Source organism: Amphiura filiformis, chromosome 3 (assembly GCF_039555335.1).
Source record: "Amphiura filiformis chromosome 3, Afil_fr2py, whole genome shotgun sequence".
In the NCBI taxonomy this organism is placed as follows: Eukaryota; Metazoa; Echinodermata; class Ophiuroidea; order Amphilepidida; family Amphiuridae; genus Amphiura; species Amphiura filiformis.
In genome coordinates, this window is record NC_092630.1 from 68,391,848 (window position 1) to 68,419,336 (window position 27,489).

Here is a 27,489-nt window from a genome sequence, read left to right on the forward strand (position 1 = left end):
TCACCAATGTAAGATTCTGAACACTGGCCCTGCAGGGTTTCCCTGACAGGGGATGTAATAAATTGGTCCGGTAATGTCTTTCTTCTCAGTTTTGTCTTTAGGTGAGACAAGTAGCTGCCTCAGAGTTTGAGTGGGTTTAAAACAAACTCTGATGCCGTAGGTGCCGAAGATTCTTCGTAAGGCTTCGGAAGTTCCTTTAACGTAGGGCAAAACTACTTGTCCTTTTGTCTCAACGTTTGTATTTTTCAGGTTACTGTTCTTAGATTTCCCTTCTTTCGCTTTCTTAGCTTTGTCAAAGGACCAGTTCGGATAACCGCACTTCTTTAATGCACTGTTAATGTGCGATTTCTCCTCCGCTATGTCCTCTTGCTCAGATATGATACTGTCCGCTCTGTGGTGAAGAGTCTGGATTACACCCAGTTTATGCTGGACAGGATGATTTGAATCAAAGTTCAAGTATTGATCCGTGTGGGTCGGTTTCTATAGATTTTGATTTTTAGCGTACCGTCCTCTTGGATGGCTGTATGAGTGTCGAGGAATGTGAGTGACCTATTTTCCTCGCCTTCTGTCGTGAACTTGATGTCCGGATCGATGGAGTTCAAGTGATTCGTAAACTCCTCCGCGTATTGTTTCTTTAACTTTGTATGGGTATCGTCGACATAACGGAACCAACACAAAGGGGGGGGGCTGATCTTATCGCTTCCTGTTCTAATTGTTCCATATATAAGTTACAGACGATCGGGGATACAGGTGACCCCATAGCCGCGCCATGGATTTGCTGATAGTAATTTCCATTATACACAAAGTAAGTACAATTCAAACACACTTCGAGAAGTTTTGTCACATGTGCCGCAGACAGGCGGGTCCGATCCGGGGTCCGATCACTAAGTGTGTTATCCTGTTCCAGACGAGCTTGAATAATTCTTAATGCTTTGTCAACAGGTACAGAGGTAAAAAAGAGCAGTGACATCATAAGATCTTAATTCTTCGTCCTCCTCTACAGTTTCGTTCTTAATTCGCTCTGCGAAAATCTGAGAATTGGCAACGTGGTGTTCTGTCTTACCAACAAGAGGGGCTAAAATATCAGCAACCAATTTAGCACTACTGTATGTGATTGACCCGACGCTACTCACAATGGGTCTCAGTGGAGTGTCTTTCTTATGAATTTTAGGCAACCCGTAAAATTTAGGTGGAGTTTCGGTGGTGGGGTACAACTGTCTGTACTCAACTCTGTTGATACCACCCTCTTTCTCGATTTCAAGAAGCACAGATGTTAATTGTTTCTTGTACTTACTGGTTGGATCCTTTTTGCCTAAGTTCTTGTAGGTATTAGTGTCAGTAAGAAGTTTCTCACACTTGCGATTGTATTCCTGACTATTCAAGATGACCACTAATCTTCCCTTATCGGCTGGTAAGATTTGGATTGACTGATCTTTCAGAAGCTGTTGCAAAGCTTCCCTCTCCTCTTTAGAAAGGTTAGAGTCAATCTTATTACAGTTCGGGCGAGTGACAAGGTTGACAACTTTCGCTCTCAGTTCACCAGCCTCGCCAGGTGGAAGTTTGCGACATGCCGATTCGGTAGATGTAACGATGTCAACAACAGGTAATTTTGCGGGTGTAACTGCAAAATTCAACCCCTTTACTAAGACTGACAGTTCCGAATCGTTCAACAGTCTATCCGAGCAGTTCTTTACCCATTTACTGATACACTCCGAAGCGATATTATTCCCTTTTTTCTGTGTATTTATCTCACTCTTCCGTTCCACGAGTCGCGTGAATTTCTGTTGTTGTCGGCGTTTAGACAGCTCGTGTTCCTTCAATTGTGAGAGCTCACATCGTGACGTCACTTCCGTTACAATGTCGCTATAATTAAAGACCGAATTAAAAAGACTAGTTTGCGTCTGACGTCATGACAAAGGCGCGCCGTGATTGGTTGCTGACCTGCGCAGTACACCATTTTTGGTCTGGTTGACAGGACGTCATACGCAAACTAGTCTTTTCAATTCGGTCTTCAATTATAGGTAACACATTCGCGGTATTCAAAACATTTCCAATACGATCTTTTTCACTCTCTAAATCATCCAATTTCCTCACTATCTGACCGATCCTTACATTCAACAATGATCTTTCCGCTCTCCTCAGAATATTATCCGCTTTAGTTCCTTTGACTGTGCTAGATAAACGGAGACTTACTGGTGTTATCCTTTGGTGTTTACAGTGGAGACTAAACCGGAGATGATTCCGATACCGGGCGATTTTACAGCCCGTTTTTTCCAACTGTCTGATGTTATTTAGGCAATCCTTGCCGTAGTCATTTCGTATACTAGCATGAAAGTTCATCTGTGTTGGTAGACTTCATAATTGTAAATTTAAACTTATGATCTCAACACAAAATTAAGACGTACCTCAAATTTTCGGTCACAACTTTGACCTTCATCTGGAGACACTACATTTAGCATTTTCGTTTACCATATTCTCTTTACTCATTCTAAGACCAATCCTGCTGTAGTGTTGATGATGTGTGCTATTGCATTAGGTTACAATACTACATTTAGCATCTTCGTTAGCCATATTCTCTTTACTCAATCTATGACCAATCCTGCTGTAGTGTTGATGTTGTGTGCTATTGCATTAGGTTACAATACTACATTTAGCATCTTCGTTTACCATATTCTCTTTACTCAATCTATGACCAATCCTGTTATAGTATTGATGATGTGTGCTATTGCATTAGGTTACAATACTGCATTTAGCATCTTCGTTTACCATATTCTCTTTACTCAATATATGACCAATCCTGTTATAGTGTTGATGATGTGTGCTATTGCATTAGGTAACAATACTACATTTAGCATCTTCGTTTACCATATTCTCTTTACTCAATATATGACCAATCCTGTTATAGTATTGATGATGTGTGCTATTGCATTAGGTTACAATACTACATTTAGCATTTTCGTTGACCATATTCTCTTTACTCAATATATGACCAATCCTGTTATACTGAGTGTTGATGATGTGTGCTTTTGCATTAGGTAACAATACTGCATTTAGCATTTTAGTTTACCATATTCTCCTTACTCAATATTTGACAAATCCTGTTGTAGTGTTGATGATGTGTGCTATTGCATTAGGTTACAATACTGCATTTAGCATCTTCGTTTACCATATTCTCTTTACTCAATATATGACCAATCCTGTTATAGTATTGATGATGTGTGCTATTGCATTAGGTTACAATACTACATTTAGCATCCTCGTTTACCATATTCTCTTTACTCAATATTTGACCAATCCTGTTAGAGTGTTGATAATGTGTGCTATTGCATTAGGTTACAATACTACATTTAGCATCTTCGTTTACCATATTCTCTTTACTCAATATTTGACCAATCCTGTTATAGTATTGATGATGTGTGCTATTGCATTAGGTTACAATACTACATTTAGCATCTTCGTTTACCATATTCTCTTTACTCAATCTATGACCAATCCTGCTGTAGTGTTGATGATGTATGCTATTGCATTAGGTTACAATACTACATTTAGCATCTTCGTTTACCATATTCTCTTTACTCAATCTGTGACCAATCCTGTTGTAGTGTTGATGATGTGTGCTATCGCATTAGGTTACAATACTACATTTAGCATCTTCGTTAGCCATATTCTCGTTACTCAATATTTGACCAATCCTGTTAGAGTGTTGATAATGTGTGCTATTCGTCCATGTCTATTGCATTAGGTTGCAATTGCCTTAATGATTGTGCAACATTTCACCACAGTTTTCAATCATTTCGACGGCAACTCATTCAATCAAAATATTATACCCCATGCAGTGAGATGTCCTAGACTGTCAACACTTGACAACCAAATACTCAAGGTCAATGTACTTTCATCACATTCAACAACGTCTTTTGCGTTTTTTCCCTACTTCGAATAAATTTCGGTAACAATTTAAAACTGAGAAGGTCTTGTTTCAGAAATAGGTAGTATTATTAACCTGAAAATTAATATAATTTACTGTCAATTTTACAGTATTTTCATTGTATTCATATAGCATAATCCAAGATTTACAGGTATTTGCTGGCAGATTAATTGCACGATTTTTACTGTAAAATTTGGAAATCTGCGAACTTACATAATTCCTCTATGCTCAAATAAACTGTTATTTCTTACGGCTTGTTAAAGCAATGTCACTTTCATGACTATACATGCAGCAGCGATATTTTCCTACTTAATTCGGCGACATTGTCGTAAAAGGATAAAAGTTTACTCCATTAAAACTAAAAATAGGTCCAGTCTTTTATCTCAGCTATACAGGTCAAACATTCAGACTTCCGGAAACAACTCACATAGACTGTTACACGAAGGAATTCCGAATGTTTCAATTTAAAGCTTCAGCTTCATAAATAACGTCTAAGCACTTATTGTATTGGCATGCTTTGGAATGGCAATAACTTGGCACTGCAGTCAACAGTGTAATATTGCAAGATGTGGTTAGCCGTAGAAAATCTACACTTTTATTTAATATTCTATTACCCCCACGACCCATTATTCAAAATCGCGCACTGTCATTTGTTGAAACGCGTCACGTGACAGACCATTAATTAGCGATAAAGTGTCAAGGGCAACGAACTTTATGTTCTTATATCATCACAGCGCACAGCAAAGCGCACAGCACACCTGCTTATGTAGGGGGAGAATGGAATGCCAGCAGGGGTGTGTTATTGTGCATACCTGCTTATAGGGGAGAATGGAATGTTAGGTTGTGTTATTGGAATGTGCATACGCTTTGGCTACGTGTAGGCGCTACACCTTGAGGTAAACAACTTGAAATATTTGGGCAAAAAATGTGATATTTTCTCTTTAAATCGCACTATTTTGTGGTAATAGAATAGAAATAAAGGGTGCAGCATTATCCTTTACACGCAAATAATGTGTCCTCGGCAGTAAATCGTTTAAATAATGGGTTCGGCTGCGCCTCACCCATTATTTACGTTTTACTGCCTCGACACATTATTTTCGTGTAAAGGATCATGCATTACCATTTATTTCTTAAATAATAGTAATAATAATAATAATAATAATAATAATAATAATAATAATAAGAACAACAACAACAACAACAACAACAACAACAACAACAACAACAACAACAACAACAACAACATCAACAACAACAACAACAATAATTTAACACTAATAATAATAATAATAATAATAATAATAATAATAATAATAACACACAACATCAAATTCTTCGATAGAATGTATTGTTAAATGCCATCAATCATGTACTTCTTTCCTTCTTAACATCTAAAGAATATAATGAATAACACATAAAACTTCTCAAATATTCAACACCAATTTACCAAGTTTTCGGCTTTAAACTGTGTAAGGTTAAATTGTCTCCGAGGTGAACTATATAGGTTACCTGCATGGGTTTACTTCTTATGGGTGATATTATCATTAGTCTTCTCCAGCTGACTTATTAGCTCATCGTTCTAGACACATTAATGTACTCATACCACATACAGCATCTTCTTTGACTACTCTATTCTCTATCACACTATATGTCAATCACTTGGAGTTGGAATGCTGCCAGTGTGTAAGCGTGTGTAGTGTGGTGGGTGTGTGTTCGTGTTGGTATAGGCTTATTATAATACATATAGTGATGCAAAAGTTACATTTAGCATCTTCGTTTTATGACCAATCCTGTTATAGCGTTGATGATGTGTGCTGTTGCTTTAGGTTACAATACTATTACTGAACATGTTCTTCAGGACTGTTATTGAAAATAAAGACGAATTTCATAGTTCTAGTCCAATATTCTATTGGACTAGAACTATGAAATTCGTCTTTATTTGGTTACAATACTACATTTAGCATCTTCGTTTACCATATTCTCTTTACTCAATCTATGACCAATCCTGTTATAGTGTTGATGATGTGTGCTATTGCATTAAGTCACAATACTACATTTAGCATCTTCGTTTACCATATTCTCTTTACTCAATATATGGCCAATCCTGCTGTAGTGTTGATGTTGTGTGCTGTTGCATTAGGTTACAATACTACATTTAGCACCTTCGTTTACCATATTCTCTTTACTCATTCTAAGACCAATCCCGTTGTAATGTTAATGATGTGTGCTATTGCATTAGGTTACAATACTACATTTAGCATCTTCGTTTACCATATTCTCTTTACCCATTCTAAGACCAATCCTGTTATAGTGTTGATGATGTGTGCTGTTGCATTAGGTTACAATACTACATTTAGCATCTTCGTTTACCATATTCTCTTTACCCATTCTAAGACCAATCCTGTTGTAGTGTTGATGTTGTGTGCTATTGCATTAGGTTACAATACTACATATAGCATCTCGTTTACCATATTCTCTTTACTCATTCTAAGACCAATCCTGTTATAGTGTTGATGATGCATGCTATTGCATTAGGTTACAATACTACATATAGCATCTTCGTTTACCATATTCTCTTTACTCATTCTAAGACCAATCCTGTTATAGTGTCGATGATTTGTGCTATTGCATTAGGTTACAATACTACATTTAGCATCTTCGTTTACCATATTCTCTTTACTCAATCTATGACCAATCCTGTTGTAGTGTCGATGATGTGTGCTATTGCATTAGGTTACAATACTACATATAGCATCTCGTTAACCATATTCTCTTTACTCAATATATGACCAATACTATTATAGTTTTGATGATGTATGCTATTGCATTAGGTTACAATACTACATATATCATCTTCGTTTACCATATTCTCTTTACTCAATATATGACCAATCCTGTTCTAGTGTTGATGATGTATGCTATTGCATTAGGTTACAATACTACATATAGCATCTCGTTAACCATATTCTCTTTACTCAATATATGACCAATACTATTATAGTTTTGATGATGTATGCTATTGCATTAGGTTACAATACTACATATAGCATCTCGTTTACCATATTCTCTTTACTCAATATATGACCAATCCTGTTCTAGTGTTGATGATGTATGCTATTGCATTAGGTTACAATACTACATATAGCATCTCGTTAACCATATTCTCTTTACTCAATATATGACCAATACTATTATAGTTTTGATGATGTATGCTATTGCATTAGGTTACAATACTACATTTAGCATCTGCGTTTACCATATTCTCTTTACTCAATCTATGACCGATCTTGTTGTAGTGTTGATGATGTGTGCTATTGCATTAGGTTACAATACTACATATAGCATCTTCGTTTACCATATTCTCTTTACTCATTCTAAGACCAATCCTGTTATAGTGTCGATGATTTGTGCTATTGCATTAGGTTACAATACTACATTTAGCATCTTCGTATACCATATTCTCTTTACTCAATCTATGACCAATCCTGTTGTAGTGTCGATGATGTGTGCTATTGCATTAGGTTACAATACTACATATAGCATCTCGTTAACCATATTCTCTTTACTCAATATATGACCAATACTATTATAGTTTTGATGATGTATGCTATTGCATTAGGTTACAATACTACATATAGCATCTTCGTTTACCATATTCTCTTTACTCAATATATGACCAATCCTGTTCTAGTGTTGATGATGTATGCTATTGCATTAGGTTACAATACTACATATAGCATCTCGTTAACCATATTCTCTTTACTCAATGACCAATACTATTATAGTTTTGATGATGTATGCTATTGCATTAGGTTACAATACTACATATAGCATCTCGTTTACCATATTCTCTTTACTCAATATATGACCAATCCTGTTCTAGTGTTGATGATGTATGCTATTGCATTAGGTTACAATACTACATATAGCATCTCGTTAACCATATTCTCTTTACTCAATATATGACCAATACTATTATAGTTTTGATGATGTATGCTATTGCATTAGGTTACAATACTACATTTAGCATCTGCGTTTACCATATTCTCTTTACTCAATCTATGACCGATCTTGTTGTAGTGTTGATGATGTGTGCTATTGCATTAGGTTACAATACTACATATAGCATCTTCGTTTACCATATTCTCTTTACTCATTCTAAGACCAATCCTGTTATAGTGTCGATGATTTGTGCTATTGCATTAGGTTACAATACTACATTTAGCATCTTCGTTTACCATATTCTCTTTACTCAATCTATGACCAATCCTGTTGTAGTGTCGATGATGTGTGCTATTGCATTAGGTTACAATACTACATATAGCATCTCGTTAACCATATTCTCTTTACTCAATATATGACCAATACTATTATAGTTTTGATGATGTATGCTATTGCATTAGGTTACAATACTACATATAGCATCTCGTTTACCATATTCTCTTTACTCAATATATGACCAATCCTGTTCTAGTGTTGATGATGTATGCTATTGCATTAGGTTACAATACTACATATAGCATCTCGTTAACCATATTCTCTTTACTCAATGACCAATACTATTATAGTTTTGATGATGTATGCTATTGCATTAGGTTACAATACTACATATAGCATCTCGTTTACCATATTCTCTTTACTCAATATATGACCAATCCTGTTCTAGTGTTGATGATGTATGCTATTGCATTAGGTTACAATACTACATATAGCATCTCGTTAACCATATTCTCTTTACTCAATATATGACCAATACTATTATAGTTTTGATGATGTATGCTATTGCATTAGGTTACAATACTACATTTAGCATCTGCGTTTACCATATTCTCTTTACTCAATCTATGACCGATCCTGTTGTAGTGTTGATGATGTGTGCTATTGCATTAGGTTACAATACTACATATAGCATCTTCGTTTACCATATTCTCTTTACCCATTCTAAGACCAATCCTGTTGTAGTGTTGATGATGTATGCTATTGCATTAGGTTACAATACTACATTTAGCATCTTCGTTTACCATATTCTCTTTACTCAATATATGACCAGTCCTGTTATAGTGTTGATGATGTGTGCTATTGCATTAGGTTACAATACTACATTTAGCATCTTCGTTTACCATATTCTCTTTACTCAATATAAGACCAATCCTGTTATAGTGTTAATGTGTGCTGTTGCATTAGGTTACAATACTACATTTAGCATCTTCGTTTACCATATTCTCTTTACTCAATATATGACCAATCCTGTTATAGTGTTAATGATGTGTGCTATTGCATTAGGTTACAATACTACATTTAGCATCTTCGTTTACCATATTCTCTTTACTCAATATATGACCAATCCTGTTGTAGTGTTGATGATGTGTGCTATTGCATTAGGTTACAATACTACATTTAGCATCTCGTTTACCATATTCTCTTTACTCAATATATGACCAATCCTGTTATAGTGTTGATGATGTATGCTATTGCATTAGGTTACAATACTACATTTAGCATCTTCGTTTACCATATTCTCTTTACTCAATCTATGACCAATCCTGTTATAGTGTTGATGATGTGTGCTATTGCATTAGGTTACAATACTCCTCACGGACCAACCTGGGTAAACAAACAAACAAACAAACTACATTTAGCATCTTCGTTTACCATATTCTCTTTACTCAATCTATGACCAATCCTGTTATAGTGTTGATTTTGTGTGCTATTGCATTAGGTTACAATACTACATTTAGCATCTTCGTTTACCATATTCTCTTTACTCAATCTATGACCAATCCTGTAATAGTGTTGATGATGTGTGCTATTGCATTAGGTTACAATACTACATATAGCATCTCGTTTACCATATTCTCTTTACTCAATGACCAATACTATTATAGTGTTGATGATGTATGCTATTGCATTAGGTTACAATACTACATATAGCATCTCGTTTACCATATTCTCTTTACTCAATATATGACCAATCCTGTTCTAGTGTTGATGATGTATGCTATTGCATTAGGTTACAATACTACATATAGCATCTCGTTAACCATATTCTCTTTACTCAATATATGACCAATACTATTATAGTTTTGATGATGTATGCTATTGCATTAGGTTACAATACTACATTTAGCATCTGCGTTTACCATATTCTCTTTACTCAATCTATGACCGATCCTGTTGTAGTGTTGATGATGTGTGCTATTGCATTAGGTTACAATACTACATATAGCATCTTCGTTTACCATATTCTCTTTACCCATTCTAAGACCAATCCTGTTGTAGTGTTGATGATGTATGCTATTGCATTAGGTTACAATACTACATTTAGCATCTTCGTTTACCATATTCTCTTTACTCAATATATGACCAGTCCTGTTATAGTGTTGATGATGTGTGCTATTGCATTAGGTTACAATACTACATTTAGCATCTTCGTTTACCATATTCTCTTTACTCAATATAAGACCAATCCTGTTATAGTGTTAATGTGTGCTGTTGCATTAGGTTACAATACTACATTTAGCATCTTCGTTTACCATATTCTCTTTACTCAATATATGACCAATCCTGTTATAGTGTTAATGATGTGTGCTATTGCATTAGGTTACAATACTACATTTAGCATCTTCGTTTACCATATTCTCTTTACTCAATATATGACCAATCCTGTTGTAGTGTTGATGATGTGTGCTATTGCATTAGGTTACAATACTACATTTAGCATCTCGTTTACCATATTCTCTTTACTCAATATATGACCAATCCTGTTATAGTGTTGATGATGTATGCTATTGCATTAGGTTACAATACTACATTTAGCATCTTCGTTTACCATATTCTCTTTACTCAATCTATGACCAATCCTGTTATAGTGTTGATGATGTGTGCTATTGCATTAGGTTACAATACTCCTCACGGACCAACCTGGGTAAACAAACAAACAAACAAACTACATTTAGCATCTTCGTTTATCATATTCTCTTTACTCAATCTATGACCAATCCTGTTATAGTGTTGATTTTGTGTGCTATTGCATTAGGTTACAATACTACATTTAGCATCTTCGTTTACCATATTCTCTTTACTCAATCTATGACCAATCCTGTAATAGTGTTGATGATGTGTGCTATTGCATTAGGTTACAATACTACATTTAGCATCTCGTTTACCATATTCTCTTTACTCAATCTATGACCAATCCTGTTAGAGTGTTGATAATGTGTGCTATTGCATTAGGTTACAATACTACATTTAGCATCTCGTTTACCATATTCTCTTTACTCAATCTATGACCAATCCTGTTAGAGTGTTGATAATGTGTGCTATTGCATTAGGTTACAATACTACATTTAGCATCTCGTTTACCGTATTCTCTTTACTCAATCTATGACCAATCCTGTTATAGTGTAGATGATGTGTGCTATTGCATTAGGTTACAATACTACATTTAGCATCTCGTTTACCATATTCTCTTTACTCAATCTATGACCAATCCTGTTATAGTGTTGATAATGTGTGCTATTCGTCCATGTCTATTGCATTAGGTTACAATTGCCAACATTTCACCATAGTTTTCAATCAATTCGACGGCAATTCATCCAATCAAAATATTATACCCCATGCAGTGAGATGTCCTAGACTGTCAACGCTTGGCAACCAAATGCTCAAGGTCAATGTACTTTCATCACATTCAACAACGTCTTTTACGTTTTCTCCCTACTTTAAATAACAATTTAAAACAAGAAGGCCTTGTTTCTGAAATAAGTAGTATTATTAATCTGAAAATTTTACTGTATTTTCATTTTTTTCATATAGCATAATGTAAGATTTACAGGTACTTGCTGGCAGATTAATTGCACGATATTACTGTAAAATTTAGAAATCTGTGAACTTACGTAATTCCTCCATGCTCAAATATACTGTTATTTCTTACGGTTTGTTAAATCAATGTCACTTTTAAGACTATACACGCAGCAGCAATATTTCCCTACTTAATTCGGCGACATTGTTGTAAAAGGATAAAAGTTTACTCCATTAAAACTAAAAATAGGTCCAGTCGTTTATCTCAGCTATACAGGTCAAACATTCAGACTTCCGGAAACAACTCACATAGACTGTTACATGAAGGAATTCCGAATGTTTCAATATAAAGCTTCAGTATCATAAATAATGTCTAAGCACTTATTGACTTATTGTATTGGCATGCTTTGGAACGGTAATAGCTTGATACTGTGGTCAACAGCGTTGCAAGATGTGGTTAGCCGTAGAAAATCTACAATTTATTTAATAATAATAATAATAATAATAATAATAATAATAATAATAATAATAATAATAATAATAATAATAATAATAATAATAATAATAATAATACTAATAATAATAATAATAACAATAATAATAATAACAATAATGTAAAGGTAGCAATGTTGGTACGAGTAATATCAATTTGTGGTTTCTACAACATATACAATCGATTCTCTTGTACACATTTTCTGTTGTAAGCTGTATCTCGCGAAATGGACCTCGAGAAAGACCAAAAGATTATTTTAATGATGTATATTCATATGTACCGGTAAAGTAAATAGAAAGCAAAATTATACTTCTACGCTACTCACATTTTGGTACACTCACCGGAGCGCTTTCACCCCTGGCTTTCACCGGGTCAATCTGCATCTTCAGCGGATGTTATTGCTTTGAAGATTTATTGTTGCTCGTGATGTTGTTGACACACATCCGATGACGTCACAGATGTACATGACGTCAAACAAGAAGATGTTGTGGAACCCCTTGGTTCCGGTGGTCAGGAGGTTGTCCCAAACAGGGTCGATGTCTAACCTTTTGTCACTGTTCAGTTCCAATACCCTACGAGGGAAGTTCTTAGACTCCCTCTCTAACACTTCTACGTTTTCTCAGTCAATCTGGTACCCTTTGTTTCTGTCAATTTGTTCCTTGAACGCTGACTTGTAACTGGCCGCTTTGGATTTATGTTCTGTTAGCCTCTTTTCTAGCTTGCGTCCAGATTCACCAATGTATAGGGAGTAAAAGAGTATTAATAATACAATTATTATCTGAATGAATGTCCCAGGTTAAAAAAAACCCCCAAAAACATACAAATGATTAGGAAATGACAGTTAAAAATTATACTTCAAGGAGTCCCGTGTCCAATAACATCAGTTATTCTTATAAAGGTTTTTAAAGTTTAATACAAGCTTCCAAACGGCTCGCAAGACACACATTATCATGTTCTTTCATAGAATGATAAATGATGCATGCTTCTTTCCTTCTTGCAATCTATAGAATACAGCCTAATGAATAACACATTGGTAACATTTGCTTTATTTACGTAACCTTTTACAACTTCTCAAATATTCAGCATCAATTTACCATGCTTACGGCTTTAAAATAAAATATAGGTTGCAGAACCAGAACTCTACAAATCATTTTTTTCATTTGGGATTAGAAGCATGTTTCAATATGATCAAAAAAGGCGTGCAATAATATACTACTCCAAACAGATATTTTCTGCAACAAGGCGATAAAACAAAAACAAACAAACAAACGGGTCAAAAATAAGTTACGTGAAGAACAGGAAGCTTTCAAGCATTATTTCAGGTGCTTCAGATCACAGACCGTAAGGTCTGTGTTTAGAACTCAATTATGTTATGCACATGGGTGCCACCCAAAGCGCTACATGTTAAAAATCACGTTATTTCCATTCTATGATAGCTATGGATGTTGTGGATTTGGACAACTACACAAAAAAAAAAATTTAAAAAGGGAAAAAAAAGTATGTGGCAGCGGTGGGATTCGAACCCACGCCATCGAAATGACTGGTGCCTTAAACCAGCGCCTTAGACCGCTCGGCCACGCTACCAGTTGGAAATTTACGCGACAAATGAGTGGCGAATAAATCTCTTTTATACGGTCTAGACTATTAGTAAAATAAATGAATGAAACATACTTCCTTGCATTGACATGTTGATGGACTGCGGGACTCTATATAAACTTATTAAAGGGCAGGTCTATTGCAAAAACAGCATCATATCATTGGCAAGCTACTATTATAAGGACAATGAAAATGACTCCTTTTTTGAGAAAATAAGACGTTTAAAATTGATATTCCGCAAAAACCAACTTAAGCGGTGAGTTTCTTCAAACGAGACAGATTTGACCTAGTAAAACGATGACGTCATGAAATGAGATGTGCCCGCTTTGAGACAGAACGTATACTCTTGTTGTTCACAGAAAAAACCTCTAAAAAGTATTACAAATTTAATGGTTTTTAAACATATGGATAAAATCAGCCGCTTCTTTTTTATATATTAGTAAATTGTGATATTACAATTCATATGTATATCAATATCATGACAAATATTAGGCCTAAAAATAAATAATTTGAGCTTAGAATAATCATCTGAGACTAACATATAAACAGTGTTAAGTCCACAAACTCATGTAGTTATTATAGTTTCAGTTGGATGGAATATTACAAAGCAAACGCATAGTAACAATACTGTGTGGGCTTTGTTTGCGAAATGAGAACAATAGTCTGCATATTGTTATGTCAAGCTAGCTCAATCGATAAGGCGTTCGACTATGGTCCGCATAGTGCACTTACGTCCACGGCGAATTCACCGTGACCTTTCCAGCCATAAACCCGCTTATTGAAGATTAAACCGATATATGCAGTAGTAAACCATTATATAGTAATCCATTGTCCAATGCAAATTTCTTACCACCTGATAATATTGATCCAATGAGCGACCGAATTGTCTGCTACGGACGACTAATCCAATCGATAATGACTCTATTGACATGTACGAACTGAGCCCCACTGACCGAGTTTTGGGATATTTTTCACTGGTTTGCAGCTGTTTGCTGTCATTTACTCATCAAGGCGGAGTACCGTTATTATAAGGACTATGCCAATTATTTCAAGATTGACATGTAGAGAATAAGCCATAATTGATTGACAGAAAGTACTAAATTTGTACCTATGACGGTTTTATGACGCCAATCTTCAAAATACGATCAAAAAATGGCTGCCCAGTGAAGTAAAATGTGCATTGGAATAACACGGCGAGTTTGGATAGATGGTAGGATTTCTTTTTAATAAAATGTATGTTCCCCGTTATTAAAGCTTGTACCGGGTTGAAGATTCAGATATTTGGAAAAGAATAAGTAATTGAAACAGAGAGAAAGTACTAAAATCATAGCTTTTATACTTTTTGATATATGATACTAACTAGTTCATCCCCAATAGCTACGATACAGCGCTACCAGTAGGGTTCAATTGCGAGTGCCCCTGTGTTGTGTGCATACATGTAGTTAACAATAACTGCATGATGGAAAGGTTGCGGGTTCGAACCCTGGCGGTGCCTAGTATGCTCTCGTGGAAAAATTGAGTTAGCTTGAAATTCCCCTGGACAAGGAACTAACTGCTTATTGTCTTGTTGTAACCCGTACGAAACTCGAGGAGCTGATCCTGGTTGCGATGGTTATTTGTGGAATGACTAGCGTGTGCGCTCTTGAAGCAGCAAAGTCCCTGATTTGTTGTTTAATGGTTTATGGAATGATGTGGGTCGTAGTGGTCAGCGACAACCTGTAAAGTGTGCTGAGGCTTGTGGATCAACGTCTAGGCGTTGTGCCTGTGGCGTAGCGCACTATAAATCACTGCGCTTTTTTTTTTCATTGTTATGGTAAATGATAGTACAACTCATTGTTGCTAATGTCAAACTTGTCAAAGTGATTGTGATTGTATGATGAGAGCATGAGAGAATGTCCGCTTCATTTACCTACGTCATCAGCCAAACCGGGGAGAACACGTACGCTTCAAACGGGGGAAGAACACGTACGAGGCTGAACTTTACCCACACAATTTCTACTTTTTCAGGAGAAATACGCATAAAAAATTGCAACAAGTGTCAACTTGTAATGTAATAATTATTCTCTTCGAATAGAGATAAACTTGTTTTTGCAATAGACCTGACCTTTAAGAGCTCCAAATCTTTACATGTACCACTGGAGTCAGTCGGTTCTGCCGGGCTCGCGGACTTTATGTCTTTAAATTGCACTCTTTTGTGGTAATAGAATTAGCATCTTAGGTAGACTTACAATATTTTAATTTGCAAATGACAATTGCAAATACACTAATAACCGTTTTTAACGTTATATCCACATCTGACGCTAACATGTGATATTAGTTCTGATAGCACCATGAGCTATTAGAGCGAATAGCGCTATTAGCGCTATTAGCGCTGAATAGCATGTCTTCCCCGTACTTGGGATATTTTCACTTAACACAAGTGCAAATGATACGCTAATGACCGATGATAACGTTATTAGCACATTTGACGCTAACAAATAATTATTAGCGATAATAGCGGTACAATCATACGCTGTTAGCGCTAATAGCGCTAAAGTGCTAGTAGCGCGTCTCCCTCAGACTTCGAATATTTTCACTTTATAGCACAATTGTAAATGACGCGCTAATGATCGCTATTAGCACATGATGCTATAAGGCGCTATTGTGCTAATAGCGCTTATGCAGCTATTACTCGCTTTTAGTGCTAATGACGTAATTAGCACATCTGACGCGAAGGTGTGATATTAGCGATATTAGCGCCTATACCGCTATTAAACACTAATAGCGGGTGTTCTCCAATCTTAGAATATTTTCACTTTTAAAACGATTGTAAATGACGCGCTAATGACCGCTAATAACGTTACTAGCACCTGACGCTAACAGGTGCTATAGTATTACTAGCGCTTATGCCGCTATCACACGCTATGGGTGCTAAAGGCGCTATTATCGCTAAACTACTTACAGTCTTCAGTTGATAGCATTTAACCAGTGCTATCTTCAGTATATAGTATCTATTAACTACTCACTGTCTTTAGTTGATAACATTTAACCACTCCCTATCTTCAGTAGAGAGCATCTATTAACTACTCACAGTCTTCAGTTGATAGCATTTAACCAATTGCTATCTTCAGTAGATAGCATCTATTAAGTACACACAGCCTTCAGTTGATATTATTTAATCGCTCGATATCTTCAGTAGATAGCATCTATTAACTACTTACTGTTTGCAGTTGATAGCATTTAACCACTTGCTATCTTCAGTAGATAGCATCTATTAACTACTCATAATCTTCAGTTCATAGAATTTAACCACTTGCTATCTTCAGTAGATAGCATCTATTAGCTACTCACTGTCTTCAGTTGATAGCATTTACCCACTTGCTATCTTCAGTAGATAGCATCTATTAAGTACACACTGTCTTCAGTTGATAGCATTTATTCGCTCGATATCTTCAGTAGATAGCATCTATTAACTACTCATAATCTTCAGTTCATAGAATTTAACCACTTGCTATCTTCAGTAGATAGCATCTATTAACTACTCACTGTCTTCAGTTCATAGAATTTAACCACTCGCTATCTTCAGTAGATAGCACCTATTAACTACTCACTGACTTCAGTTGATAGCATTTAACCACTCGCTATCTTCAGTAGATAGCACCTATTAACTACTCATTGTCTTCGGTTGATAGCATTTAACCACTTGCTATCTTCAGTAGATAGCATCTATTAACTACTCACTGACTTCAGTTGATAGAATTTAACCACTCGCTATCTTCAGTAGATAGCATCTATTAGCTACTCACTGACTTCAGTTGATAGAATTTAACCACTTGCTATCTTCAGTAGATAGCATCTATTAACTACTCACTGTCTTCAGTTCATAGAATTTAACCACTCGCTATCTTCAGTAGATAGCACCTATTAACTACTCACTGACTTCAGTTGATAGCATTTAACCACTCGCTATCTTCAGTAGATAGCACCTATTAACTACTCACTGTCTTCAGTTGATAGCATTTACCCACTTGCTATCTTCAGTAGATAGCATCTATTAAGTACACACTGTCTTCAGTTGATAGCATTTATTCGCTCGATATCTTCAGTAGATAGCATCTATTAACTACTCATAATCTTCAGTTCATAGAATTTAACCACTTGCTATCTTCAGTAGATAGCATCTATTAGCTACTCACTGTCTTCAGTTGATAGCATTTAACCACTTGCTATCTTCAGTAGATAGCATCTATTAAGTACACACTGTCTTCAGTTGATAGCATTTATTCGCTCGATATCTTCAGTAGATAGCATCTATTAACTACTCATAATCTTCAGTTCATAGAATTTAACCACTTGCTATCTTCAGTAGATAGCATCTATTAGCTACTCACTGTCTTCAGTTGATAGCATTTAACCACTTGCTATCTTCAGTAGATAGCATCTATTAAGTACACACTGTCTTCAGTTGATAGCATTTATTCGCTCGATATCTTCAGTAGATAGCATCTATTAACTACTAATAATCTTCAGTTCATAGAATTTAACCACTTGCTATCTTCAGTAGATAGCATCTATTAACTACTCACTGTCTTCAGTTGATAGCATTTAATCGCTCAATATCTTCAGTAGATAGCATCTATTAACTACTCAGTCTTCAGTTCATAGCATTTAACCACTTGTTATCTTCAGTATATAGCATATATTTAACTATTTATAGCATCTATTTTAATAGATGCTATAAATTACTCACTGTCTTCAGTTGATAGCATTTAACCACTCGCTATATTCAGTAGATAGCATCTATTAACTACTCACTGTCTTCAGTTCATAGAATTTAACCACTCGCTATCTTCAGTAGATAGCACCTATTAACTACTCACTGACTTCAGTTGATAGCATTTAACCACTCGCTATCTTCAGTAGATAGCACCTATTAACTACTCACTGTCTTCAGTTGATAGCATTTACCCACTTGCTATCTTCAGTAGATAGCATCTATTAAGTACACACTGTCTTCAGTTGATAGCATTTATTCGCTCGATATCTTCAGTAGATAGCATCTATTAACTACTCATAATCTTCAGTTCATAGAATTTAACCACTTGCTATCTTCAGTAGATAGCATCTATTAGCTACTCACTGTCTTCAGTTGATAGCATTTAACCACTTGCTATCTTCAGTAGATAGCATCTATTAAGTACACACTGTCTTCAGTTGATAGCATTTATTCGCTCGATATCTTCAGTAGATAGCATCTATTAACTACTAATAATCTTCAGTTCATAGAATTTAACCACTTGCTATCTTCAGTAGATAGCATCTATTAACTACTCACTGTCTTCAGTTGATAGCATTTAATCGCTCGATATCTTCAGTAGATAGCATCTATTAACTACTCAGTCTTCAGTTCATAGCATTTAACCACTTGTTATCTTCAGTATATAGCATATATTTAACTATTTATAGCATCTATTAACTACTCACTGTCTTCAGTTGATAGCATTTAACCACTCGCTATATTCAGTAGATAGCACCTATTAACTACTCATTGTCTTCAGTTGATAGCATTTAACCACTCGCTATCTTCAGTAGATAGCACCTATTAACTACTCACTGTCTTCAGTTGATAGCATTTAACCACTCGCTATATTCAGTAGATAGCACCTATTAACTACTCATTGTCTTCAGTTGATAGCATTTAACCACTCGCTATCTTCAGTAGATAGCACCTATTAACAAAGGGAATGAAACAAATCCAAAGGTGTGGCTATTTTTGTTTTATTCTTTAGACTATGATTAAATATATTAGTAAAACATATACTTCGATGACGAACCGCGTACATGAAAAAGCTTGCATTAAGTTTTTAACATTAATCTCAAGGTTGTTAAAAACTTAATGCAAGTTTCCAGACGGTGCGGCTCGCAAGACAATATCGTGTTTTGGGGATTAGTAACAAATGTTTCAATATCATCAAAAAGGCGTGCAATAATAACACTATACTCTCAACATATTTTCTACAATAAGGAGATAAAACAAACACCAGGTAAAAAAAATGGTGTCTACCACTAAATTATACGCATGTCATAATACTATTATTCAGAACGTTTTTGAAAAGTATGTGGCAGCGGTGGGATTCGAACCCACGCCATCGAAATGACTGGTGCCTTAAACCAGCGCCTTAGACCGCTCGGCCACGCTACCAGTTAAAGTGCGTTTTAATAAACAAACAAATCAATTAAAAAATAATAATAAACTAATAATAAAAATATATAAAAAAAATCAATAAAAAGGAAGGACATAAATAAATAAATAAATAAATAAATAAATAAATAAATAAATAAATAAATAAATAAATAAATAAATAAATAAATAAATAAATAAATAAATAAATAAATAAATAAATAAATAAATAAATAAATAAAATAAATAAATATTTCTGATGTTGTCTTATTCCAAAAAGACTTGATCCCTGTTTTGTGTAAGAGGTCACAAATTTGCCCCACTTACCATAAAATGATGTTGTTGATTATACTGTGAGTAAACAACTAAAATGAATAAACACCGACATTATAGTATTGAGACCCGCTCCCACATAATAAGGAACACGTCTCATAATAGTGATGCGATCAAGCAAAATCAGTCGGAACTCGGAAATATTGATTTTGAGATATAGCCAAAGAAAGGAAATATTTCCTTTTGTTTCCTATTGTTTTGGAAACTCTGTAATTGCTCATATCTTTAGAATTGTTATTGGTTGTTCAATTTCAATGTGGTTTTCTGCAAAATCCAGCTTTGTAAATGCCTTTTACTATCCTATAAGAATCTGAAAATTTAATATTTCCGAGTTCCGACTGATTTTGCTTGATCGCGTCACAATTATGTTTTTTGGCTCATAAGATTTAAAAGATTGCATTTCCCACAAAAATAATTGAAATAATTTGGCAGCGGTGGAATTCGAACCCACGCCATCGAAATGACTGATGCCTTAAACCAGCGCCTTAGACCGCTCTGCCACGCTACCAGTTTGAGTGAGTTTAAATAAACAAACAAATCAGTTAAAAAATAATAATAAACTAAAAAAAAAACCCAAAAAAACCCCGGAAATAAATAAATAAATAAATAAATAAATCCAAGTAAGGTAAATCATCCACAGTAAAGTGCTCAACCAAGAAGGGAGCTGGAATACATTTAAAATAGACTTGGTGATTTATTAAAGCATTATTTACAATATTGTTTCATGCAAGCCAGCCGAAGCCGAAGCCGACCTACACTCGTCAGAATAAATAAATAAATAAATAAATAAATAAATAAATAAATAAATAAATAAATAAATAAATAAATAAATAAATAAATAAATAAATAAATAAATAAATAAATAAATAAATAAATAAATTAATATTTCTGATGTTGTCTTATTCCAAAAAGACTTGATCCCTGTTTTGTGTAAGAGGTCACAAATTTGCCCCACTTACCATAAAATGATGTTGTTGCTTATACTGTGAGTAAACAACTAAAATGAATAAACACCGACATTATAGTATTGAGACCCGCTCCCACATAATAAGGAACACGTCTCATATGTTTTTGGCTCATAAGATTTAAAAAATAGCATTTCCCACAAAAACACATTATTATAAGATCATGTTATATAATGTTAAAGGCCATAAAGCATGTATTTCGTTAACTTTTTACCATCTAAAGAATATAATGAATAACAGAATGGTAACATTATTTTATTTACGCAACTTTTTAAACCATCTAATAAAGGCTGTGTATATTTTCACTTCTTATAAAGGGTAATTTAAAGGTGCTACCTTATTGGCTCAAATGCTATCATACGGCTTATGTTCTACATGCAACTTCTGTAATCGATTCTCTTAGTAAAATAAAAACGGTTACAGAGTTCTAGGGCTAATTCTCTTCCACATATTTTCTGTTGTAAACTGTATACTATAGCTCATGAAATGGGCCTCAAGGATCGGAGAACAAAATATTACTTGCATGCAGTATCATCTGATTGCGTGTAGTAGGTTAACCCTAACCCTACCCGAGGTTTTTTGGCTATCGGAAGGGAAAGAAGGAACGAAAGAGGAGAGAAGATGAAGAAGAAAGTCACTTGGCACCCCTGGGATTCGAACCTCGGACCCCTCGCATGCCACGCAGAAGATCCCCAGCATGTAGCTACACAGGTGACGTTGGCCCGGCCAACGATTCCCTGGGTATATATGACTTGGTCTGATTGCGTCATCAAGTCCCGTGGAATCCATGCACGCAGAGCGGTTTTAATAGTGAGCTTTAGTGAGTCCTAGTTCTGTTAGGGTTAAGAAGGCATATAGGGAAATATGCATGGTCACTAACCCTAACCCTACCCGAGGTTTTTTGGCTATCGGAAGGGAAAGAAGGAACGAAAGAGGAGAGAAGATGAAGAAGAAAGTCACTTGGCACCCCCGGGATTCGAACCTCGGACCCCTCGCATGCCACGCAGAAGATCCCCAGCATGTAGCTACACAGGTGACGTTGGCCCGGCCAACGATTCCCTGGGTATATATGACTTGGTCTGATTGCGTCATCAAGTCCCGTGGAATCCATGCACGCAGAGCGGTTTTAATAGTGAGCTTTAGTGAGTCCTAGTTCTGTTAGGGTTAAAGAAAGAAAGAAACAAATGATTAGAAAATAACGATAAAACAAAATTAATAAAAAAGGAGACCCATGTGCCGGAAAATCTACATTCTTCTCACGGTTGTTAAAGCTCGTAGGACAACATGCTTCGGTAGGATGTTAAATGCCAGTATTTACCTTCTTCTTACCATCTAAAATATAATGAATAATTCATTGCTAACATTTACATTTGTTCAGTTATTCAATATAAATTTTACAGCTTTAAAATATAGGTTGCCGAAAGCTGCAAATTATTTTTCTTTATTTAGCATTCGAAACATGTCATGATGTGTTTCAATATCATCAAAAGGTGTATACTGGACAAAAAGTAGAACAAATCAAAACAGAAGCAGATATTAAAAAGACATTAAAAAGGTTTAATTTAAGCAGTGGGATTCGAACCCACGCCATCGAAATGACTGGTGCCTTAAACCAGCGCCTTAGACCGCTCGGCCACGCTACCAGTTGGTGTACGATAAAATAAACAAGTAAATAAGCAAATACCGATAGGAAATAATGTTCCGCTCCCACAAAAACAGGGAACATTTCACCAAACAATTTTGTTACTTCTTTGCTATACCAAAAAAGGCGATTAGATTGTCGTTTTTTTTAAAGATATTTGAAAAAAATAAAAAAAATATGGTCAAATTCATCAAAGAAAAGTGTCAGCACTATAAAATTATAATAAAAAAAAAAATACACAAAATAAAGATAAAAATAACTTGGCAGCGGTGGGATTCGAACCCACGCCATCGAAATGACTGGTGCCTTAAACCAGCGCCTTAGACCGCTCGGCCACGCTACCAGTTGGTGTACGATAAAATAAACAAGTAAATAACCAAATACCGATAGGAAATAATGTTCCGCTCCCACAAAAACAGGGAACATTTCACCAAACAATTTTGTTACTTCTTTGCTATACCAAAAAGGCGATTAGATTGTCGTTTTTTTAAAGATATTTGAAAAAATAAAAAAATATGGTAAAAATTCATCAAAGAAAAGTGTCAGCACTATAAAATTATAATTAAAAAAAAATACACAAAATAAAGATAAAAATTATTTGGCAGCGGTGGGATTCGAACCCACGCCATCGAAATGACTGGTGCCTTAAACCAGCGCCTTAGACCGCTCGGCCACGCTACCAGATGAGCATGCAATATTGCAGTAAATGGTATTATTCAATTTATCAAGTACAAAGTTCAATCGATAGCGCATGTATTTATTTCCGTGCTATCGACATAGGCCTCTTACATGTGCGGAAATGATAAGCTCTGATGCAATTGGAATATATAATCTCTAAATGCGAAATGGACCAACACATGCATTCCTTGCCATTGTTTGCAATATAATTTGGTCAATAGTAACAATAGGTATTGGAATTTCCTTTAGCATGTATTGTTCTTCTGTTTTGTTATAGGCCTATATCGTAATATATATAAAGCTGTTGGCTCTATTCAGTAATTTAACATAAAAATAAATAAACATCTATATATATAGTAAATGAAAAAAGTTTCTGTTAGTATCTTTCTGCATTTGTTTAAATAATACTTGATGTTCTAAATAATTGGAAATAAAATTTAGACAACTACCACCAAATGACTGATTAAATTATATTTTGTACATGATTCAAACGAAGTCAAATTTACCAAGGAGATGAGTGAAATGAAACAGAAAAAATATAATTATGTATGACATGAGAAACAAAATGCATGATAAGTGTACATAATTGGGTGATTCTCTGAAAAGAGTAACTTTTAAGTCCCGCGACTTTCGGCGCTCATAAAAGTTTTAAAAACGGATTTTGTTTTTCTTTTTTGGCTTAGTCATGGACTTTTGTATGTATAAAAATAGTTAAGAACATCCAAGTAGGGAAAAATTTATTTCTTGGTGTCAAAAAATTCTTCAATATCTGACGACCCCCCTGAAAACCCCATGTCCCGATGTCACGCACCGAATTTTAGTGATTTTGTAGTATTTTTGTGAGCAAGTGTGGGAAGTGAAAATTACCACTGACTGGGGTAAATATCATGTCTAAGAAGGTTTAAATGCTTAAAACCACTTCTAAAGTCAATATTATGGAATAATTCAAAATTTGTGTCAAAAATTGCTGTCCCTTGGTTTTGCATCATTGCCGTCACATTGGCATCAAAACGACTGGAGGTGAAGACCAAATATCAGAGGTCAATAATTTGACCCTGTACGCTGCCTTTTACAGACGACGAAAAACATCAACCCGGAATAGGTGCACATTGGCACTCTTTTCCTGCCAATTTTGAGGGTATCTTCAAGTATACACGTGCGTACCTTTATTCAACATCATCTCCAAACGTTTCTGATCAATTTGATATAAGTCTTATTGTTGAAATTTTCCGGAAAATAATGATGGTTGAATATGTCCCACAAGCTGTTGTGGTGATATGTAACACGTGGGTAAGCTTAGTTAACCCTGCTATTAACCGTAAGCAATGTCTGAACCATCATCTCTGCTACATCAGTTGGCGTCACAATTTGCCGTGGCGGAGATGATTCTCTATAGGAATTCGTGTAGAAATATCATCTCCGTCACATCACCATCATCTCCATCACATCACCGGATCTTGAGATACAGCGAAGTCCAGTTTAGTTTATCAGAAAATGCTTACCAATTCTAGACCTTCTCATCTGTATGAATTTAATTTTCAAGTAGTGTGAAAACATTACTGAAATCAAATGTCTGTGACGGAGATGATTCTCTATAGGAATTTGTGTAGAAATATCATCTCCGTCACATCACTATCATCTCCATCACAGCATTGTCATCTCCATCACAATTGTTGTTGACCTTTATTTGACCTTTGACCCAGACAACATGGAATTTACTATTTGGAAATGTAATTGATATTGTATGTGTTTACTATGTCAATAGAAATTTATTTAGTTATTTCAAGCAAAATTATGAATATACTTAAGTTTGTATAAAAAATACTAACAGACATGACATTTTCCGTACAGCCTGCCTCTCATTGTCCCAACTAAATGACGAAAGTACAAAATCATATTTTTTAAATGAAAAAAAGCAAACATGAATCAAGCAACTTACAAGTTATCCATAAAACTCATAATTAAGAGTTTTAACAATTTTTTGTCCTTATTTCCTTTTTGGCCTAAATGTGACGGAGATGATGCTCACCTGGCACAACCTGCAGATTACGCCCTCTATAATATAGAGGGCGCCCTAAAGATTGCGCCAAATATTGTTTTCATGCACTAGAGACTTACATCCTTACAGATATGTAAAGGAAACATTTTTATAATCATTTTCAAATTCATATTTGCCTATCTTCAAATAGTACACCTTTTCAGAGAAATACCCAATTATGAAAGGGTTTTGAAACGTTAGCATCTATCACTCAAAACCATGCAGGTATATATAAAATTATAAATATAGAAAGTTGTTCGGAACCCCAGTGTGAGCGAATTCTTTGATTGCAATTTTATACCTGGCGATGGGATAATTAGTAGGTACGCTCTCACCAACTTTCGTTAGGTCGACATTTATAGTAATATACCACACCAGGATACCATTGAGAGTTGGCTCATACCATCAAGAGCAACATAGTAAGGGAATAGAAGATGAGTTAGTCATAGTTTAGAGATGGGTTTTACCTTTCTCTTATCAGACAGTCTCCATGCATCACAGCATCAGTGAGATGATCAGCAATATCCAACAATACATTGCGCCATAATACCATTTTAATTTGACTAAAAGTAATTTACTTTAGTTTATTCTTTGTTTACTATAGGGTACCAATATCAGTGACCAGCACTGCTTTCCAAGGAGGCACTCAGTCAATACAAAACATAATATAATACAGTAAAAATGATACAATATAGGCCTAAGATATGTAGTAAAAAAATGCAATGACAATTAAGAATTCATAAATAAGTAATTATGTACTTCTTTTGGGTTCATACTAATGAACTTGGTGGATTTAAAAACATACACCACAAACAAACACCTTTTTCTTTTTCTAAAGTTTAAACGATACTTCGAGGTAATTATAAACAATATTAACTATTGATGTAACTTCTAATTCTGAAGATCTTTGTAAGCAGCACTTTTAGATAAAATATTGGTTATATTTATATACGATGCTTGCAGATGACAAAAAATGGATTGCCAAAGTATATATTTCGGTAGATATCACACATATGAAATTGTTTACAGAGATTTTAGTTTCTTGTTCGCTATGAACTCCATATTCACTAGAACGAGCAACGCAACATCCTTGGCACTTAATATGATTGAGGAAGGGGGAGGGGGAAACGACTATGATGGGGGTGCAAGCGGGTTTTCGGCAATTTTCCTATATGTGATTTTATAAATGGTCAAATCGATGGGGGTGCGCACGTGCCTCCCCCACCCCGTGCTCCTATGGCGCTACGCCACTGGAACAAAAAGTCGCATGATGCAATGCACACACGTACTTCCTGTTCTTATAGCCTTAGGTGCAGCCTCAAATTGTAGATATAAGCAAACTGCATCTAAAGGTTGCAGTCAATTGATTCCAATGCAAAATACCGAGATAAGGTCCTATCTAGCTGCCCTATAGATAATTTCTGTAATCTAAAAGCAGCTATTGCAGATAGAGCATTCTTTCCTTAAACTCTCATTATTAGGCCTACTTGGCATAAAATATATGTAGGCTATGTAGGAGATAAAGTAGACATCGGAGGTTTAGGACAAGAAAGCCATATCTGCAATCTGCCAGGTGTCATACTTTTATACCATATAGAATGCAGAAATTATTCAAATGTCTATGGATCAGTTATTGCAGATAGGGCCTCCTGGTCCTAACCCCGGATCCTAACCCCCCGATATGTACATGTACAGTGCAGTGATGCGGTGCTTTAAAAAATACAGATGACTGCTGGCAATAAAATTGACATCACCCCTAATGCCAATCTGAAGGCATCAAAGGATGGAAATTCTGCAGGATCTTACGTTCCAATCTTGGTTAGATCTTGGGAAGGATGCAGTAAATTGGTTGGACTTGTCAT

The 27,489-nt window shown here is 35.3% G+C and overlaps 1 protein-coding gene and 5 non-coding genes across 6 annotated transcripts; all 6 read right to left on the bottom strand.

Moving 5' to 3' along the window:
• Positions 1–27,489, bottom strand: LOC140147452 (uncharacterized). The gene is made up of 3 exons (XM_072169230.1): positions 27,434–27,489; positions 1,134–1,863; positions 1–426 (listed from the first exon to the last, which is right to left on the bottom strand). The coding sequence occupies exons 1-3, from the start codon at positions 27,487–27,489 to the stop codon at positions 1–3; spliced, it is 1,212 nt and encodes a 403-aa protein (XP_072025331.1).
• Trnal-aag (transfer RNA leucine (anticodon AAG)) lies at positions 13,718–13,799 on the bottom strand. The gene has a single exon. It is a non-coding gene; the product is annotated as a tRNA-Leu (tRNA).
• Trnal-aag (transfer RNA leucine (anticodon AAG)) lies at positions 19,911–19,992 on the bottom strand. Its single transcript has one exon. It is a non-coding gene; the product is annotated as a tRNA-Leu (tRNA).
• Trnal-aag (transfer RNA leucine (anticodon AAG)) lies at positions 22,823–22,912 on the bottom strand. Its single transcript has one exon. It is a non-coding gene; the product is annotated as a tRNA-Leu (tRNA).
• On the bottom strand, positions 23,173–23,254 carry Trnal-aag (transfer RNA leucine (anticodon AAG)). The gene has a single exon. It is a non-coding gene; the product is annotated as a tRNA-Leu (tRNA).
• On the bottom strand, positions 23,511–23,592 carry Trnal-aag (transfer RNA leucine (anticodon AAG)). The gene has a single exon. It is a non-coding gene; the product is annotated as a tRNA-Leu (tRNA).